Below are 20,299 nucleotides of genomic sequence, written 5' to 3' on the forward strand. Positions count from 1 at the left end.
CCTGTGCCGAGTCGCCCAGGCCAGACTTGCGGACTGGGAGGAGGCTTCTGGTGAACCGGCGCTGCCTGAAGCGGGAAAGAGCGGGCGTGAAGCTGGGCGAAAACTGGTCTCCTCTCTCCAAGGTTGCAGTTTGATGAGTAAAGGCAACCCCCCACCCGCAGCGGCTGCACCCCCCGCCCCTTTGCTGGCCCAGGTGCTGGCACAGGCAGGCCTTGAACTGAATCATAAAACTAATCTTAGTTTAAAAATAAAGTTGTGGGTTTTGTTTTTGGGGTTTTTTTTAAGCTTGAGTCAGCTTCCTGAGCTGATTCAGTGTATGGGCAGCAGAAGTGCTTGTGTGGGCAACAGAGGTTGGTGCAGAGGAGGAACGAGTGGCTGGAGCTTGTGGTAGACGTGCTGGTTGAAAGTGTTAATAAAGCTATGTGCCAATTAGAACATCTGTAACAACTCAAGAGTTATAATTTGGCCATTCGTATCTTGATGGAGCATTTATTTTAACGTTGAGGTATTTCAGATGTCTTTCGGTGGATGCATTTCTCTTTATGCCTTAGAAACTATGCATGTACAGGCTAGATTTCTTTAGTGAGAACTTCACCTTTTTAGAAATAGATTGCTTCTTGTATAGCAGTACATAGAAAAAAAAGTATCTGTGGATCACCATTGATTGCCTGATGGACTTCAGGAGTCGGTTGCAAAAAGAGTAGGCTTTTAGGATACTGACAAAGATATAACTAATTCTTTCATTTTCTCAGTGTATTCATTTATCAGAAGTACATTTACATTCAGTCACATACTGGATGACCTTGTGTGTACAGGCATTCTTGAGTCTAACAGAAGTGATGAAAGGCATTTGCCCTTCCCCTAACAGGCCTTTAGAATCACAATGACAAAAGGCTCAAATGTGAGGGAAGACAAATTTGTGAACACGTTAGAGGATAGTTCTGTCTCTAACCGTGACAAACAGGGTGAGGAAAAATGGAATATTCCTAAGAAACTTTGTAACTGGACACTAGTTTGATAGGTCTCAAAAGCATCTTGTCAAATCACTTTTACGTACAGAAGCAGCACCTCTCACATGCGGGACTCTGCTAGTCTGAGTTTCTTCAGTGAACGTGGTAGCAGAGTCAGTGGCAGCAACTGTTTATAGTTCTGTCTTGACAGATGACTTTTCCCATCTTCTGGTGAGAAGTTTGAGCTTTCCTCCAGCCCTTTGCTAGTATTTTTACCTCGTATTCCTTGTCTCAAACATCCCCATGCTGCCTAACCAGCTCTCCGTGTCTTGGAGGTTCAGATGCCGTTAGGGCTTTACTTTCACTTCTCTCAGTTTCTGTTCTCCTTGTCTACAGAGATCCCTGGGAATTTGCTTTTGTTTCCAGTAGACCAACTCCTTTCTGGCAAACCTGGGCTTCTGTTAGGAAAAGGGGGTTTGATACTGCTTGTACAGAGCTGCTAGAGCACTTTCTCCTGACTCAGCCTAGCTTGTAACTTCTGCTTATTCAATCAGTTATTATTATATATACAGATCTCAGCTCAAGTCACAGCCCTCCCTGGTCTTGTTATTGTTGGCTGAAAGTAAAAATCAGGGTTTTCATTCCTTCTGTCTTCGCCTCTCTTTCTTGCATCGAAATTTGTTCATTTAAGCTAAGAAGTAACTGGTAGCATTTTATTTATCGCTAGTGCTACCGAGAGCTTTGTAGCTCTCTCCTAGGTAGGTTGCACAGCCACAGTAAAGAAAAAAAGCCTTACAAGTTTGGAAAGCTTCCTTTCTTGTCATATTTTGTGCACCAAAATCTTCAAAAGCCTGTTTACAATGCCAAGCAAAATGTAGTCATGCAATTGTAATAAAAATGTTTGCTGCCTCTTGCCACTAAGAGTGGTATACAAAAAAAGTAGTATATTGAAAGTATTGAATGGCTATGACTTTTTTTTATCCCTTTTTAATTAAGCCTCCTTTTACTATCCCAGTTTTATTTCCATCTTTCCTGCAGGTGGATGGATTTAAAAAATAATCTTGCAATCTAATCTGTTGGGGGGGGGGGGAACCCCAAAAAAAAAAAAAACAAACAAAAAACGAACCAAACCCACAAACCCCACATATCTATGGATTAGGTTTCAGACATCCCGCTGTTAGTTATAAAGCTAAAAAGCTATTACGGAATGAAATGAGCCTGACTCGGTGCAGGGCTAACAGCCAAGCCCTGACCACCCAGAAAGCAGGTGCTGGAGCGTGTCCAGAGAAGGGCAGCGAGGCTGGTGAGGGGTCTGGAGAACAAGTCTTATGAGGAGCGGCTGAGGGAACTGGGACTGTTTAGCCTGGAGAAAAGGAGGCTGAGGGGAGACCTCGGGCTGAAAGTGAAAATAAACGCCAGGTTGCGCTTCGTTTTTTTCCTCCTCTCCCCGGCGGCGGTAGCACATGTCCTTTCTCTTTTGTTTTCCGCCTGGCAGGCCGGCTGCGCGCTCGGGCTGCGGAAGCCGCCGAGAATCGCCGCCCCGAGGGAGAAGTGGGATCGGGACCCCGCCGGAGCGGCGTCCAGGAGCTGCCGCCCGGCCCTCCAGAGAAGCCTAGAAGCGACGGTTTTTATGGAGCTGGAAGTCCAGACGGAGGAGTAAAACTTTGCAGTTTCTCTCCGCGATTCCCACATGCAAGTTGATAACGTGAGACCAGCTGCTTTTCTTGCTGCTGCTGCTACCTCGAGTGCTGAGGGGCCAGCGCTCTCCTCCCCCACCTGCTGCTGTTTCCTTTACCCGGCCCTAGAGCTGCTCAGTGGGTTTACCTTGCCATGTGGGGCTAGGAGAGGTGCAGCGATTTTCCACAGCGTGAAGCGGTAAACATGGAGGCGGCGTGCAAACCCGACGGCGGGGAGCAGAGTCATCAAGGCAGCGGCGTGGACGCCCCTGGGGACGCTTCTATGGACTGCTACTTGCGATCTCAGGGCTTGTACAGAAAGAGAGTTGCCAAGGATGGATCTTGTCTTTTCAGGGCTGTGGCCGAGCAGGTAACTGCTTACATAGACAAAGCTACTTCGCATGAAAGCATGGGAAGTGGATCTCATTAGGGGGTGATAATTAGCGTTAAAATGCAGACGAGTATAGGTTAAGGTTACACAGTCGTGTGCCAGGGGAAAAAAAATAATTCTGTCTTGCGGGGTGAGAGGAGTTTTGTGTGTACAGCCGCCTTCTGTCATCAAGAAATTGTTACCTGTTTTCACCTTCCACTGCCTCCTCAGAGCTTTTTTCAGTGTAAGATTTCAACTTTTGGGTATAACTGCTTTGTATGAGACTATTTAGGAAACGGAATTTAGTGGAAAGAGCTGAAAAGCCTTGTTCTTAGTTTTGTTAATTAGTTTACTATAAAATTAGAGAAAGTGAGTAATTTGTTTTCAGTTCTTCCTGTTGAATTCCCCTCCCCCATTTCAGTGTTACTGTTAAAGGAAAAAAGTGACAGCGTCATCTTGTCTTAGATACAAACAAACAGCAGTGGGAGCTCTGGTGCTTCTGATTGTGGGAGCCCAGATTCCTGTGCTAATTATACACAGTGCACTTTTTTTTTTTAAAATACTTTCCCCACTGAATTTACAAGTTCAGGAAAGCAAACACTATTGATCTGAAGTGAGTGGGGTTTTTTATTGCAAGGGAATAATCAATGAATATACATTGATATTCTGATATTTTTAATTATTATATAGAAGTTTTCTCCCATGCTCCAGTGTATATAGCACTTTTTTCAACTATTAATTAAATCTTTAACATCCCATTCTTACTTTAGTAAAGGGAAGGTCTTTAATTCAAAGTTAGTACGTGTTTATCCACAAATTTGGCCTAATCTCTGTACTCTTTATGCAGAAAAACGGAACTGATCTGAATTTGGAAGTGTTTTAAATTAAGAGTAAGGATTGCAAGAAGGGCTGCAATTTAGATTGACTGGAACTTCCCTATGTTGTAGTGAGGATGCAGACAAAGGCACACTAGAGATAACTCTGAACCTATGATGAAAGTAATATTTTTCCAGTACGAGATTTGAACAGGAGGTAGAATGTAGGTGTCATATTGGGATCTGAATTCCTGGCTTCCAAATCAGTATTTGGGCAACAGACCTACACCTCTTAAAGTCAAGAGAAAGTAACCCTGCACTCTCTTACATTTGGTTGGATTTCTTTGAACGAATGCATGTTGGTAGTTGATTTCTTCATCCACTCCTTAGGTAATTTACTTCTTCAGTTAATTGAAGTCCTTTACAAAGGAGTTGGTTAACGAATGACAACAAATGCTATTCCTTTCGCTCAGTAAATCCTCATAAAATTGAACGTTTGAATTTAATAAATCTGTGAATTCTTCAGTTACTTAATTTTTTATTAAGTCATTGAAGTTGTACCTGCATAAAGATGTTGTTACTGAATGAATATGCATTTTAAATATTCTTAAAAATAAAGCTAGAGTATTTCCAAGCCTGTGTTTAGACAACAGTCATTAATTATTTGTGACCCGTCATAAAAACTCCTAAAAACCAGTGTCACTTTCTTCTGTTTCTCCCTTTGTAGGTGTTACACTCTCAGTCTCGGCATTTTGATGTTAGGATGGCTTGTGTAGACTATCTTCGGAAAAATAGGGAGAAATTTGAAGCAGTAAGTATTTTTGGGTTTTTTTGTGAGCGTTTAAAAAAATGCTTTTTTAAAAAAATACTTTATTCCTTCCACTTTTCTAAGGTATATTCTGCTGTTGTGACAGTATTCATCATAGCTATATACTACTTGATGCTTTTTAAAGTGAGTGCTCTTTAAATTAATTGGTACATGTGTGGTAGTACTCAGTTTCATAAGCCTGGAGAAAGACCTGTATACTGCTTGAACTGGAGGCATGTGGGGTGGGAAGAGTTTTTAATGCTCATTAAAAAACAAAGCAAACTTTCTTAAACTTCAGTAGTCTGTAGTGGAGCTACCAAAATCTGGATTTTATTGTAGTATAATGCATATTTTAATAAAGGTCATAAAATGTTCTTATTGTGCTATTTAATTGCTTTTACAGTATATAAGGGATTTGACTGATGAGATCAGTGAAATTTGTTTTAGGGTCTACAATTTATTTTGCATTGCTTCTTCCCCCCCCCCCCCCCCCCCCATTCAGTGTTAACATTATAAAATCCTTTTGTTCTTCCTTTTAAAAGAACAATAATAAATAATGGTGCTCCTGTTTGTGTTTGTATGTGTTCTAGTGTATATACCATTTAATAATTTCCAGGATAGCCAAAACAGGAGTTTGTGTAAGCGTTTGTTACTAGAGGATTATTACTCAGCTTTCTCTTTCTGTTCTAAATTTACCCAGGCCCAAAATAAAAAGGCTGTTTTAGATGCACATTGGCATAGGGAAGAGAAGGAAAGCAGGAATAAGAGTGTGTGTATTTGCTATAATTTCTGACGTAGTGCCCTGTGCTCAAATGTGACTGATCACTGTGTAATGTGAAAGTTGTCAAGAATGAATGACATAACATATAGTGAATCTCTCCAGGAGAATGCAGCTCTGACTTGACTATTTCCATTTGCCTGGACTGTTTGTTTCCAGTCCATCTGAGGACTTATCAACTCTTAGATCTCTTTTTTTTTTTTTTTTTTTTTCCTTTTCACTGCTGACTTTTTAATCCCTTTCTTTCCAGAGTTACCCCAGTCACTCCAATATCTGCTGCTCTACTTCTGTTTTCTTGTTGCATCGTGTAGATTTTGGAAATACCATGACCCTTCTTGACTCTAAACGTGTGTTGTTTCCCCCCCCGCAGTTCTGGCATCTTCTCAGCCGGGTAACTGCTTTGTCAACCCCAGCTGGTTTTGCTGTCTTGGTGTCTCTTCCAAACTCCCAGTCTCACTGGTTTTGTTTTGTTTTTTCTTTTCCTCAGACTTGATCCAAGTGATATGACCTCTCCTCTATCCATCTTTGCTGTTCTTCTGAAAAGTCTCTTTTAAAAAAGTTTCTTGTCATTTTTCAGAATAGGTGTTTCATGTACAAGGTTGAGGTGTTTCATATCTGTTCTCATCTCGTAGTATTCCTACTCCCTCAGGTACCTCACTTCAGCTCTGCTGATCTCCTTTGCTCCCCATATCTCTCGCTATACTTTGTGTTTTCCACCTGGAATGTAGCATTGTTAACTTTATCTTTCTTAAAAACAAAACAAAAACCCCACAAACAACAAATGCCTCTTTCCCTAATCTCTTAGTTCAACTATTTACTCATCTGCCTTCTTAGTGGTTTTGCTCTATTGACATGTACTGGTGGTACTTATTGAAGTTCCTCTTCTCTTTGTCCATTTTAACAATTTCAGCTTGGATTTCTGTCTCTTTAGTTCCATTGATACTGCTGTAACAAAAGTTTCAGGTGACTCTAACCACCACCTTCATTTTTGTCCTCATCCTTTCTTGAAGTGTTATCTTTGATTGCTGCTGTCTTATATTCATTCTCTTTTTTTAACTCTTCAGTTTCCTGTGAGAACTTTCTGGTGCGCTTCCTTTCTTCCTCTGTGCCTTATCTTTAGGTCATTTAATTTTGACACACAAACCAACTGCTGTCTATGATCACATTTTACTGATCCACCTTTAACTTCATACCTGATTAGTTCTGTCTAAATTAAAAATTTTGGCCAGGCTTTTTGATTCTTCTCATGAACACCACTGTCCAGCCAGGTTCAAAATGGCTAAAGCAGAACTTTTAATCTCGCTATTCCGCTCAGTTTTCCTTATTACCTTGTTTCTTAATGACTATGGGTAAAGAGGCCATCCAGCTTGTAGCTTAAGTTCATAATGGGAATTACTACTTTGTTTGGACCTCTGTGGATCTTTATTCTAACTAAATCAAGCAGATTGTGTCTAAATAGCATTTTTTAAATACAGCCTCTCTATTGCCCAGCATGGCTGAAACACTTTGAAGTTACATGTCTCAATTACTGCAGCATCTTTCTCTGGCCTTGACAAATGTGAATTTGGCCCCTTCATGTGTGTTAAGGAGCGCAGCTGAAGGATTACTTTCTTAGCCTGGCACTTACGGTGTAGCCCAATTGTTTGCATCCTTTCACTGAAAGTAAAAGCGGTTTGTCTGAAGTGATACAGAAAAGAGGAAAAAGTGCTTTATGATTTGCCTATACTATATCTTATCGCTACTTGGGTACTACAGAGATGTGACTCCCATTTCTCATTGTCCATTACTGCCTATTTCTTTTAACAAGATACTTGAATAAGCCCACACATGCTCTCTCCAGTGATGCCGTGCACGCCTGGGATGAATTGCCCATAAACATCTACTTGACAGCATCTTTGCTTTCTTTCGGACTTCCCGTTTGGCTGCTGGATTTCTTTTTGTTTTTTTTTGTTTTGTTTTGGATTTTGTGATGACTCCAAAAGCTGTTTATGTGGTTATTTTCTGGAATGCAGACCTGTATGTTTCACCATTTATTCCCTCATCTCTACATCACTTTATACTTAGATTGTAAGCTCTTTGAGGCAAGGATAGTCTTAAATTTCCAATGGTACATTCCCATTGGTACAGTGGGTCATAGACTGGGGATTCCATATGCTATGCTAATAAAAATAACTAATTATTACTTTTTTTTTAAATACAGTTCATAGAGGGGCCATTTGAAGAGTATTTAAAATGTTTGGAAAATCCACAGGTATGTTAAATGTGATTTATAATAGAAAGCAGTACTTTTTTTGAAGTTGATGGGTACTTGGATTTTTTTTTTTTCTCACAAATGTTTTTCCCTGAGCTTAAGAGGTCTTTTCGATTATGTGAATGTATACTTTTATGCGTGTACTCTCTATTGTAAAATGATTTGGGAAACCTTTTTTTGTGTCTTGACTTAAACCTGTTATTCCTCAAAATTGTATCCAAACATTTCTAGCCTTGGCAAATGCCAAAAAACATAGCGTGGCTAGCTGCTTCTTGAAGACAGCCTTGAACAAAGGTCCAAAAGTTTAGGTCATGAAAAGACAGTTACTCATTTAAGGGATTTTCTGAACAGTAGCCACAGGTGCTTACGAAGATACTGATTTGAAGCAAATTCCCCCCCCCAATTTAATTTTAGTATTTTTATTAGGGAGTTAACAATTTGTGTAAGCTGGGGGGGGAAGGACTATCTAGTACAACATTGCAAAATCTGTTAATTTTTCTTAAGCGCTTGTACATAAATTTTACTAAATTTTCCTCTCCTAGAAATCAAAGCATGTTTTTTCATTTTACTGCCATGCCTGCAGCATCCCTAGTTAGAATGGCTAACCAGATGGTTCTTTATTTCAGTTTCCAAAATGAATGGTGGAAGGAGGAAAAAAGTGGGTGTTAGCCTATTCTGCTTCTGTCTTGCTTTGTTTATTCCAGGATCTTTAATCGCAAAGCTTTGTTAGTCAGATCCTGAGGTTATATGCTATGCTAAATGGTAAATCATGCCGTTTTCCAGTAGAACTTATTCCACACTGAACTGCGCCAATGTGAATGGTTTACAGCACTGCACTGTGTGTATAGAAAATGTCTTTTTCATACTTGTCTACTAATGTTTTAAAAAATCTTTTTGAAAAATAAAACATACGAGAGCTTTTTTTACATGATCAGAGAAATTAATAGTAAGTTATTCTATATTTGTAAATTGTCATGAGAATTTAAAAAATGATTTAAAAAAATAGAACTGCTACAAATTCCTGCCCCAAACTTAATTTCAGTCATTTTTAGTTTAGTAAGAATTTAAAAAAGAAAAAAAAAATCTAGTCACATCATACTGGAGCACAGTACAGCGGTTAGGCTGGTAATGGAAGAAACAACTTTTCTATGATTTGAGTCTGGATTACGGTGTTACTGACATTTCACTGTTTAACAGTTTTAAAGGGCAGATTTTTTGGTCTTTCTTCAGGTATTGATATACAGCTGCTTGCATGAGAAATGTAACTAACTATCACAAGTTTATTTTGGCTGTTTGGAAGTGGTCTGTCTACTTTGTGTTGGAGCACTTCACAAGACCATGTCAGGGTATTTGTATGGAAGTTACCTGTGTTTTAGGCATGAGAGTTAAGCCTCAAGGTTCTTTTTCCTGTTCATCTATAGCTAAAAGCCCACTAAACCAGACAGTTTTGAAGGTAGAGAGTAGCATTTTTAAAAGCACTTGATAAATCTGACGCTTTTTTCAAAAATCACTTTTGAAAAGCTAGACTGCTGGTCGTTTAAGTTTAACGAAAGAAAAAAAATAAAAACACTGTATCACCTTTCAAAAATCACACTCTATAATGATAGATCTGCATTTACGTGATTGGTTTTAGTTCTCTTAGTTTTCATACAGATCAGTTTCTACGCCGGGGAAAAAAAATCCTTCTAGCTTGTACCCCTTAACCTTACTGGAATAGTTATTGTTATTTCAAAAAAAACTTCAAATACAAGCAAAGTGTCTCGGCTGAACTCCAGACTCAGTGGTGATATATTTTCTTTTTTTTAACAATGATTTCTTGCTTCTTTTGATCTACAGATGAAGAAGTATAATAATTGTGTGTTTGATTGAACTTAATTTTCTTTTGTGTTTTTCAATACAGGAATGGGTTGGACAAGTAGAAATAAGTGCCCTTTCTCTTATGTACAAGTAAGAAAACCTTTAAACGTGATTTATTGAGATCAGTTCAGTTGTTTTGTTAGTTATCAGTTGGAATGGTAAAGATGGACTTGTATGTTATACCATAGTTCTCCAGAAAATTACAAATATGCTTTGAAAACTGCAGCTGTCAAGATATTAAATAAAAATAGAAAAGTGAGCTTTGAAAATGATGTTTTATCTGGGATGTGAATACAGGTTTGCAATAATGTCATGCATCCTACCTCCACATCTAATTGTGAGTAGAGTCATACAGTTTGTATTTTGTTAATTTTCATATCTTTAATTTTTCTGTTAAAATTGCTTTTCTTCCCATTTCTCACCAAGGCTTTAATATTAACCCTATTGCTAAGCTGTGGGCTGTACCCCTTTCTTGATTACCTCTGTACAAATGCTCTGATGTAGCTTAGTGATATGAGTATTGTAGGCTGTATGCTAGAAAGCCGTTCTCACACCTCCCCTGGTATGAAGTTGTATATACTGGTATAAGACTATCTGGTGTACTGCTGTAGCTTATTCTCTTTTCTGTATAAATTTTCCTTTTTCTACTGTGTGAGTACAGATGACATAGTATGAGTTTGTCAAGGGCCATAGCTTGAGCTATGCTTAAGAAATGTTTTGTTATTTGTGCCTAAACAAACACTCCTCTTGGTGATGAACAGTTTTGCAGATGCGTTTTTATTAAATATAATCCTATATATTAAGCTTTCTTCACAAAGGATTATGAACCAATATGCTGAATGTTTATAACTGCTTTCTAATTACTGTGTAAGGGAATGAGCAATGTACAGCATCTTCTCTTTCTGCTGTTTGTAAACCAGTTAAATTCAGTATTTCAAAATGCTTACTGTAAATTAATGACATTCTTTGTACTTTGACTCTTGATGACACAGTTGATAAGAGGAAAGAAACAAACTAGTTAAATTATTTTCGGGTACTTAGATGAGTGCTAAGTGTGGGAAATTGCATGAAATTCTATCTTTGCATTTTATGTGGTTAATGGGACAGTTTGGAGTTGCATGTGCTGCATGGGTGGGAGAGGACTGAACTGAAAGTCAGAGTAAGGTTTGTCTCAAGAGACTTAGAGAGAAGGTCTGATGGTTAGATTGAGCCAGGGTGTAGAGGGATGTAACTCAATTTAAGCCAACAAAATTGCATGCTTGATTGGAACTGGATGGTCGCAATCTTCTGTTTGTTGTATTTCAGGCCATGAGAAATGTATTCTCATGAAATAGAAGCAGTTTATTTTGAAGTCATGATACATTGGTATCCAGGACCACAGCTGATAAATGAATACAGAGACAAATCCTGGTTGATAATAGTATTTTTTTAATTTCCCTTGGAAGTGTGAGGAGTCTTGTGGCATAATTGCAACTGTATGTAGTATTTCACTGCAGAGTTGAACACACAACAATTGTTACTGCCATAGTTGTTTTGAGAAGACTGGCTTCCATTAAAAAGGCAATTTAGAGACTCTGGGAAAGTGGGAATGGTGATGGAGGTTGGGGGAAAGAGTTGCTTCCCTTCCTGCATGCTGACAGACTGAAGGAAAGCAGAACTATGAATGGCCTGTTTATGCCAAGTGGAGAAGTGAGAGAATTTCAGACTTCTCAAGCATAGGATAGAAATGCAGTGTGAATAGGTTTGTTTTCATTTCCACTCCGCAGATCTGTCACAAGTATAATTTGGTTATCTAGTAAATTTTCCTTGCCTTCCTGAAGCGGGTGCGTCCCTGAGCTATAAAATTCTTTTCCTCTCAGAATTGCTCTTTCTGAGTTGTTGTAGAAAGTTGTGGTTGGTTTGGCTTTTTTTTAATTCAAAAACTGCACCTGTGAATATACTTAATCATTTTGCAAGACTAATTAAACTTTTGCTTGTGTGAGCAAGGAAGAAGTTGAAGGAAGTGATAGGTTGCTGAGCAAAGAATTCAAAAGGAGGATTATGGATAAAGGAGAGAGAAAATAATTAAACTTAAGATTATGACAGAGATTGATTATAGCAGAAAAACAAGTAGTAAAGGTTGATAGTCTTTCAGTTTTTAGAAAATAAAAAACCAAATAGCATGTCATGTCAGTATTAGTTGTGGATTTTCCTGTATTTGTCACTTTATATCCAGTTCAACTTCTTACGCTTTTTAATCTAACAAGATAAAAAAAGAATTATAAGTGTGGAGTGTAAATTCTAAATTTGCTTAACTGTAGTAGCTCAACTCTCCATTTATGGTATTTTTAATCCTCTTAAATGTAATGAGGTACCAAAACTTAGTTTGTAGCAATAAAAAATTTTCTAAACCTGTTTGAAAAACTATGCTGGACTGATACCCTTGATGATGAGTATCTGCCAACACTGCAACAGCACACTATCTGCTGGTTCTGTCCAAGCTTCCCAAAAAGTTTGTTTCTGTTCTCTCAGTTGAAGAGACAACAGAGGGATTTCTTTGCCAGTTTAAATCCAGCAATTTGAGTCTAATGAACACAACATGGTGTTCGACTCCACACTTGCTGGAGTCTTTATCCAAAGAGAAGGGGAAACTGAGCCTTCTGAATGTCTTTTTTGCAGTGTATTATCCATTTTAAAATGCAGGAAAAGATTCTTCTCGCTACACATGAAAAAGCTGAGACGTGGAGGGCATGATTTTCAGAGGTGCTGGAGACTTGTTTACGATATCTGATCCTCAGGCAATGCCCGCTGATGGTCTGTTGGGCTTTTGGCATGCTCCTTAGCACGCTGTGGCAGCTGGGCCACTGTTTGGGGGCAGAAACGTTGTGTGGACCCTTCTGAGCACGAGAACTTGGTTTGGGAGGCAAGGAGAGTTTCTGAGCACAGACATAAGCTGTTCTGTTAGCTGGCCACTGTGCCCAAAAGGGTTCTTGCAAGCATGTAATCAATCTGCTAGTACAGACTTAGCCTAAGCCATTGCTCATCTTGTGGAAACTTATCACTGTTTCCTGTCTCTGTTCATAAAACCAACCTCCTCTTTGTTCTGCTGGGTTTCCAAATGGCAAAGTGTAATGAATTTCTCCAGGACTGGGAACCATCGTCTTTCTAGACACAGCTCCAGAAAGCGGTGTCTGGAAATTAATTTTACTTGTCATTGGCTCTGTGTGTGTTGTGCCAGCACATACTATTCCAGTATATTCTTTCATAAAAGCAAGCCTTTTTTGACCAATGGTAGCTGTACTCATCTTCAGTATTCTTTTCCAGTAGGTGTTTTCTGTGGTTGTGTATGTTTCTTGAAGTTTACTTGAATATGCCAGTTTTTATGGATATTAATTTTTAAATGAATTCTTAACCGCTACTTTTTTCTCAGGAAAGATTTCATAATATACCAGGAACCAAATGCTTCTCCTTCACATGTAACTGAAAATTGCTTTTCTGATAAGGTAAAAAAAAAAAAAAAAAAGGCTGTTGTGAAAGGCTGAATTAAGACTACTTTATAAACAGCAAATAGTTTCATGTGAGCTTTATTATTAAATACAATGAAATGTTCTGAAAATTTAAGTCTTCTGAGAATTCAATTTTAATAATTTCTTTTGTATGTATTTAAGGCAGCTATTCTGTTAATACATGTAGCACTTCTTTTTAAATAGATGGTCCATATTTGGGGTGTGGTATATCTTCCTAGTAATCTAAAATTCTGTAAAAATCAATTTACAAGTGCTAACTCTCATAGCGACCTCTGTCTTAAATTCTTTTTGACTTTTGGTCAAACTGTTTTTGGTTTAAAGGATATCTACTAAACATTTCGATCATTTTATTGATACTTTGAGATCCTGAGAGATAACAAAGCACATTGGTACATTAAATTAAATTTAGAAGGTAGTTCTCGTGAAAAATCAAGTGAGATGCAAACCCTAAAATATTTGTGTGGCTTTTTTTAATAGGTATTACTGTGCTTCTCAAATGGAAACCACTATGATATTGTTTATCCGATAGAATATTGGGAAAAGGCTGCTCTGTGCCAGTGTAAGTGTTATGTTGGTTAGTTGAAAGCATGTATTTTTACCAAAAATCTTAAAATGATCACCATCAGGTTGCAGGAAAAGGCTCTGTATGAAAGTTTATTATAGTCATTCTTTAGTAGCTTAGTTTTCCATTTGAATTGTCAATGACTGAATGATTTTGTGAGAACATGAATTCTTATTGTGTCCTGATTCTTGACAAAGCAGATTATATACCAAGAGGAGAAGACTTATCTGTCTCATTTAATCTGGGTGGTCTAACGTAAACAGAAAATGTTGGTGTACTAATTTATAATCTGTTGCATTGTCTTTGGTCAGCATTCTAGTTTTAATTTTGTATTTCAGACTATGTTAACTAATTGTTTATGTTAAAATTATCCTTGCATGTGTAACTTGTCACAGAAGTCATGGGGGTTGCACGTGCAAAAAATAACTGTCTTCATGGATTATTGTTTTCTTTACTAGATTGCAGAAATGCCCAAAAGTCCTAATCAGGTTTGATGGGTCACTATGACACTCCCTACAAGGATTCTCATTCTTTGTGAAAACTCTGCCTATGCGCAGAGTTACAAGGCTAAGGCCAAATTTGCCTGTTAAGAGACCTGATTTCTAGTAGTTTCATGCATACCCGTTAAGCCATAGTAGCTGCAGCTGGTTTTGCTTCTAATGCCTTCACTGTTTCAGTTAACACATCAAAATGCTTGCTTGCTCTGACTGAAGTAATTTGAAATGCATCTGTAATGGTGGTGTAAAATCTCATTTACCTTGTAACTGATTTCGCCCTTCCACTTTCTCCTCTCCTTCCCCAGCTCTGCTGTATGAGTTGCTGTATGAGAAAGTATTTGATACAGATGTAAAGAAAATCATAGCAGAACTTAGTGCTGTTGGTGTGACAGAGGAAAGTAATGGTAGCAGTGAAGTGTCTGCTTCAGATTCAGAAGATGACAACTACAGGTACGTGCAATGTAGAAGTTAATGTAAGATGCCTGTGAGTAATATATGGTAAATGGGTTTTCTGAATTTCTGGTGGGTAGTAGAATCTAACAGTTAGGGTTGAAAACCTTTACAAATTACTGAGAAGAGAAACACAAAGAGGTAAGGTTAGAACTATGAAAGAGTGAAATATGTAGTCTTCACTGTACCTAAGGACAGGGTTCTGGTTCCCCTGTTTTTCCTGCAGTCTAGCTTTGGGTCTCTACATAATGGAATCTTGCCATTGCAACATGTCCCTCTTCCTGTTTAAAATAGCAGAATCCCCTGGGATAATTGTCAGTGTGCCAGTCTGGCTTGGTAAACTCCATGAGAATCACTTGGCTCACTCTTGCAACTGAGTAGAGCTACAGGAATCTAATCCAAGTTGTGTTGCTGCCACATCTTGGGGCTCAAATGCCTGCTTGAGATGTAGCTAATGGAGAAATACAGATGTAGCTTGCTCCATTTTGTTCCTTGATCTTTATGAAGTGATTATATTTGTGGGTTTATATTCCTTTTGCTGGACCTGGATGCTCTAGCTAGCTTTGAGTTTTTGACCTGTTGATTCCTTTTGCACGGTAAGTCTTTGACAGTGCCATTTTTGTATTTACAAATTGGCAGTTTTTCTTCTGTTTAATACTGTTCTTAAAACCCTGGCTTGTGTGAAATTCCATTGAAGCCATGGAGATTATGCTATATTAGTGCATCATATCCCCTCTTCCTGTTGAACGTCATTAAAGTCCTTTCTGGGGGCTCTGCTATATTCTGTGTGGCATGTGGCAGAAGAAATTCTTTGAGATGTTGGGAGCTGATTTTTTCCTCAAGCTGAAAACAACAGGAAGGAAGATGATGGAAATCACCACAGAAAGAAAACCAAGTTCTGGGAAAGGGATTAGCTTCCTTTCTTGTATGGAAAAAAAATACTAGGGAACATTTCCAATTAAAATACAAAGTATTTCTGCCTCAGGGAACAATTATTGTAGTTAAACGTCAGAGAGTGGAAACCTCTATTCCTTTCTGTTCTTGGAGCTTTCCTGGGCTTCATATGCCGTAGCATTACCTTGTATCTTTGGGATTCATAAGAAAATACACTGCTAACCTCCATAGCACCTTTGTAGATGAAGATCATATACTCACTTGAGACTATCAAACTCAATGTTTTTGATTTAAACCATATGTCTTATGACACAAGAGCTAGTGTGTGTAACTCTTGACCTAGTTAACCCGAATTACAAACACTTTGCTGTGTTGATGAAGTCTTAAATTTTTTGTTTGTCTTTAAAGTTGACTTCAGCTTGTTTCATTAGCTAGTTTTCCAGAAGATCTTTTTAATTTTATAAATGTGAACTTTTCAGTTATGTTTTTATTTAATGTAATAGTTTATTTTGTTTTTGGGAGAAGTTAATGCTGACAGTTGCCTACAACTGCTGTAGGGAAAAATACGTGTATTTTCTCTGTAGAAAGTAATTTTCCAGCGATGTCAGGTGTAGAAAATAGTAAATTAGAGTGCCTGATGCCAGTTAACTAATGGAGTGGGTTTTGGTTTTGAGTTTTGTTGTTTTTTATGTCTGCTTTTGCTATGTTTTCCTTCTGTAGTTGCAAAAATTTTAGAGGAATTTTTTGTTTCCCTTGCCTGCCCCCCCCCCTTTTTCTTTTCTTAAGTGATGGCTAAGTCAGTACACATAAGTAAGACTTCCTAAAACTTGTACTTAGAAACAAAAATCTTATTTTTAGCTTTATATGATACAGAAATGTCATTCTTGTTTTAGACGTAGCTTTTTCATTTTAAGAGATGAAGATGTTCTGTGGTATGCTTATTGTGGAAAAATACATAGAGAGTGGTAGTTTCAGTATTTTTATCCACTTCCAAGATGTTTCTTACCTGATTTCCAGGCCTTATTAATACTATATTGCCACAGCTTGCTTCTATCCTTTTGCAGAAGTAAAGCTACAACAGTTAGTGATATGAATGGATTGAAGTCTCTTTCTGGCAACAAGGTATTTATATGTTAAGATTTATTTTCTTCCTAATAACTTGTACTCTGCTATATTTTTTTCAGTGTTTAATGTTCATGATGTTTAATATTTAATGTTCAATCTTGAGTTTCTAGTCTTTCTAACGTGTAATAACTTAAAAACTACTTATTTCTTTGAAAAGTAACATTTGCTTTTGATGTGCCAAAAAGTGGATAGTGTCCTTTTTAATGCTGCTCAGTTCTTAATTTTGTTCTGGTATGGTTAAAAGAACACCACTGAATTATTTTTTCAATGCTCTTTATGCTTTATGTATTTTCAGCTGCTTTATGTTTCAGTTTAAAGCTTGAGCACTGTGATTGAAAAATGGAAAACTGTACATCTTTATGTAGTTGACCATTTAGCACTTTGTTTTGTTTCATACAGCACCTTAAAAGCAATGGGAATCCTACCTTGTTGGTCTTACCTAAAAAAGTTCTTAAATCACTCAATCCATCAGTTTACAGAAATGTTGAATATGATGTTTGGCTCCAATCCAAATGGGGTAAGTAACTGAATACTTCAAAGTTTCAACTTTTGCAAGCTGATACATAAAGTGAAGCCCTCTTGAAGAACAGTGATGCAAATGGCAGTTTGGATTTAGGCAATGGTCTTCCTCACATGGGTCAGTGTGCAGATTTAGGGCCTGAACTTCTGGTTTGCATTTTTACTGCATCAAGAAAGTAACTCTTTCGGTGTATTTAAACTAACAGTATATTGCTGCGAATGTATTTACAGATCAGCAAAATCAAGATTTTTCTATTGCTGCTGGCATGCAATACTCAATTGGAGATAAATGTAAAGTAAGTAGTATTGAATTATAGTTTACAGAGACATTAACATCTTGCTCAAGATCCCAGTTTTCCCTCTGTGTTAACTATTTTGATATATGATTGCTACTTTCTAAATATTCTTCGTTTGTGTCTTCCAACTGTGCATATGCTCATTATTTAATTGTTGGCGGTGTTCATGACTTAGAGCATACATGTAGAAAAGGCATGTAATAGAACATGTAATCAGTGCAATCTTACTGCATTAAAAAGTCACAAGGTTAACTTCAAGAGTATATTTAATAAGGTGACTGTGGACCTTAACGTTAAGTATGCAAATAAGTTTGTGCAGGCTTGCCTCCACGGTGAGTCCTTGCTTGGTGGTGTAGAGTGCTAGCCTCTGTGTGAGAAGTAGGTGCATTTAAGGCAGTTTACTTGGTTCAGGCTAGGCTCCATTCTTCTCTTGGTGGGCTCCGTAAGCGCGCTAGTTATTCCCATGATGTGCAAAAGTGTGGGATAGGTCTGTTTTATAAAACTGATCGTTATCTCCACTGCATCTTTTGCTGATGGCTGCACTTGCTTTTATCATACTGCTGCATGATGAAGTGTTTGCGTGCATACAGTTTCATGATGAAGAATGAAATTTTAGTGTTTTCTGTCATATAGGCTTTTCTTTGGAGAGACCAAAACCAACATCGTAGTTCCATGTATTTATGTTCAACTCTGGAGATAATGATTTCTCTTTATAAATTGGCTTTGTTCTAATCTCATTACTTTCAAGTAATGGAATACAGCTCGCTTTAGTTACTGCAGATCCTGAAGTTTTGGGCGATTCTTCCTCTTGAAGTATTCAAAGTGTGTTACACAGTTGCTCTTTAAATTCTATTAAAATTTGTGGTATGTATTGCTGCTTAAGAAGAAATAAGATTTGCCGTTAAATTCTATAGTACTCAAATTTTAGATTAATCTCCTTAGGTGTGTTAACTAAACTAGTGGTACTTGGCTAAATATGTTTTTTTCTAGGACATTTGACCATCTATTAAAATTATTAAAATATTAGTGAAAATATTCAATTAGGTTTATCATGCAGCATGGGAGCTCTTTCAGTATGTACTTTTTTTATTTGTGTAATGGAATTAAGCATAGTGAATAAATTGCAGGAAAAACACAGCTGTAAACTTAAAAAAAAAAACCACAAAAAAACCACCCAACCCAAAAAAACCCCCCAAAACCTCAAACCCCCAAAACCCCACACAAACAAAAAAACCTAATGTGGAGTTGATTATTTATTGCTTAATAGTACAGGCTTAAAATTTGTATTTAAGACCCTAAGGCTGTCTTGTGTAGTATTTACTGAAGGGTACAGGTATTAGTAGAAAAAACTCTGGTAATTAACATACACTGTCAAATTTTATATGTACATGGCAAGACGTAAATATATGGGATGAAAACATGGGAAGGGAAGATGAAGTAAATAGTGAAAAGCGGAGCTGACCAAATTAATACAACTGGAAAGCCAAATGTCGTAGCAGAACATTATGAAATTTATTTTGTATCTAACAGAAGAATTTTAAGAATGTGGAATGTCAGTCAGACAAGTAACACTATGATCATGTCTGAACAACTTTTTTTGGTTGTTTTAAAAAACTTTCTGAAGAATAACTTCAGAAATAATTGGTGTTCATTATGTTCTTAATTAAACTAAATTTCACTGAAGCTAGTAATGAATTTTTCTTTTCTTTGCATGGATTTTAACAAGTAAAAGCTTTGGGTTTTATTCTAAGATAAAGTGTTTTCAGTAAAGCTGAAAAGCCTTGATACACTGATTACTTTTAACTTTCTCATGTAGTTTTGAAAGTCATGTTTCATTAAGTAGTGTTACCTGGCACAAGTTTGTTTTTTTTGTTTGTTTGTTTGTTTGTTTGTTTTTGGGGTTTTTTAATAGTATTTTTATTTGTTTTTGAAGAAGCGATACGGATTGAAGATTTGCTTTTGATACATTTACTGAATTACATGATGTTTATTTCTCAGGTCGTCTGTTGCCCAGAGGAAAAGTTCTATTTTTAACATTGCTGATAAATTTAAGAGTTACGTCCTCTCATTGTCGTCTTTGAAGCTAATGCACCTTTTTTTTTTTTCCTTACTCTTTTTCCTTACAGGTGCGCTTAGACCATAATGGGAAATTTTATAATGCTCATATTCAAGAAGTTTGTTCAGAGAATGGGCCAGTTGTTGTATTTGTAGAAGAGCTTGGAGCAAAGTAAGTGCTTAATCTCTTTCGGAAAAGAGTGCCAAACTGAACCTTGGTAATGGCATCATTACTTTAGTTCAGAGTTAATTTCAGGCCCTGAAGTGTATCTGCTTCTTTACTTGAAGCAGTACTACTACCACAGAATTGTTAAGAAAACAACATACTGAATAAAAGAAGGAAAAACAGGTTCTGCATTGATTGTCACTTCAGACTTTTTTTCTTTAGTGCTAAGTAGTCTGGATATTACTTGCACAGTAAAACAGTAACTACATTAGTATTAGATTTTTTTTTTTTTGTACAAGATTCAATCCTAAACATATTGACATCATCCTAATTAAGTGTTGCTTGTTGTGCTTAATAGTTAGATGCTAGGTTTGTGACAAGCTTTTCATATTAAAAAGTCCATCAAAGCACCTAGCTTCTCTGTTGGTTGAGTAGCTTTGCCTGATTTCATACAGCGTGCACCAAGCTGCTGTTTAGATCAGTGTCATCTTTACCCTACCTTGGGACAAACTCAGGGTTTAAAGTTGTTGGTGGGGGTTGCGGGTTTTTTTTGTGTTGTTCGTTGGCTGGTTTTGTTGTTTTTTTTCTGGGCTGGTAGTGGTGGGTGGTGGTTTTGGTTGTTTGGGGGGGTGGGGGTTTTTTGTTGTTCTTTTGGGGGGGAGGGGTTTGAGACATCTTGAGCTCTGCTGTAACTTCTGTAACTCTTCTGGGGCAAAAAAACCCC

The 20,299-nt window shown here is 37.5% G+C and overlaps 1 protein-coding gene across 3 annotated transcripts in view; it reads left to right on the forward strand.

Moving 5' to 3' along the window:
* Nucleotides 1–2,438: 2,438 nt before the first annotated feature.
* The window catches only part of OTUD4 (OTU deubiquitinase 4), a 32,396-nt gene continuing 14,535 nt past the window's right edge, over nucleotides 2,439–20,299 (forward strand). For all 3 annotated transcript variants that reach the window (XM_019472338.1, XM_009280256.2, XM_019472339.1), the window contains exons 1-11: nucleotides 2,439–2,996; nucleotides 4,539–4,622; nucleotides 7,598–7,648; nucleotides 9,549–9,595; nucleotides 12,915–12,987; nucleotides 13,489–13,570; nucleotides 14,376–14,520; nucleotides 16,479–16,536; nucleotides 16,939–17,056; nucleotides 17,290–17,354; nucleotides 19,481–19,581. In XM_019472338.1, coding sequence (XP_019327883.1) covers nucleotides 2,832–2,996; nucleotides 4,539–4,622; nucleotides 7,598–7,648; nucleotides 9,549–9,595; nucleotides 12,915–12,987; nucleotides 13,489–13,570; nucleotides 14,376–14,520; nucleotides 16,479–16,536; nucleotides 16,939–17,056; nucleotides 17,290–17,354; nucleotides 19,481–19,581 — 989 coding nt within the window. In that variant the 5' untranslated portion in view covers nucleotides 2,439–2,831. The remainder of the gene's footprint in view (nucleotides 2,997–4,538; nucleotides 4,623–7,597; nucleotides 7,649–9,548; nucleotides 9,596–12,914; nucleotides 12,988–13,488; nucleotides 13,571–14,375; nucleotides 14,521–16,478; nucleotides 16,537–16,938; nucleotides 17,057–17,289; nucleotides 17,355–19,480; nucleotides 19,582–20,299) is intronic.

The sequence above is a fragment of the Aptenodytes forsteri genome, unplaced genomic scaffold (genome assembly GCF_000699145.1).
Source record: "Aptenodytes forsteri isolate BGI_AS27 unplaced genomic scaffold, ASM69914v1 Scaffold227, whole genome shotgun sequence".
NCBI classification, from domain to species: domain Eukaryota; kingdom Metazoa; phylum Chordata; class Aves; order Sphenisciformes; family Spheniscidae; genus Aptenodytes; species Aptenodytes forsteri.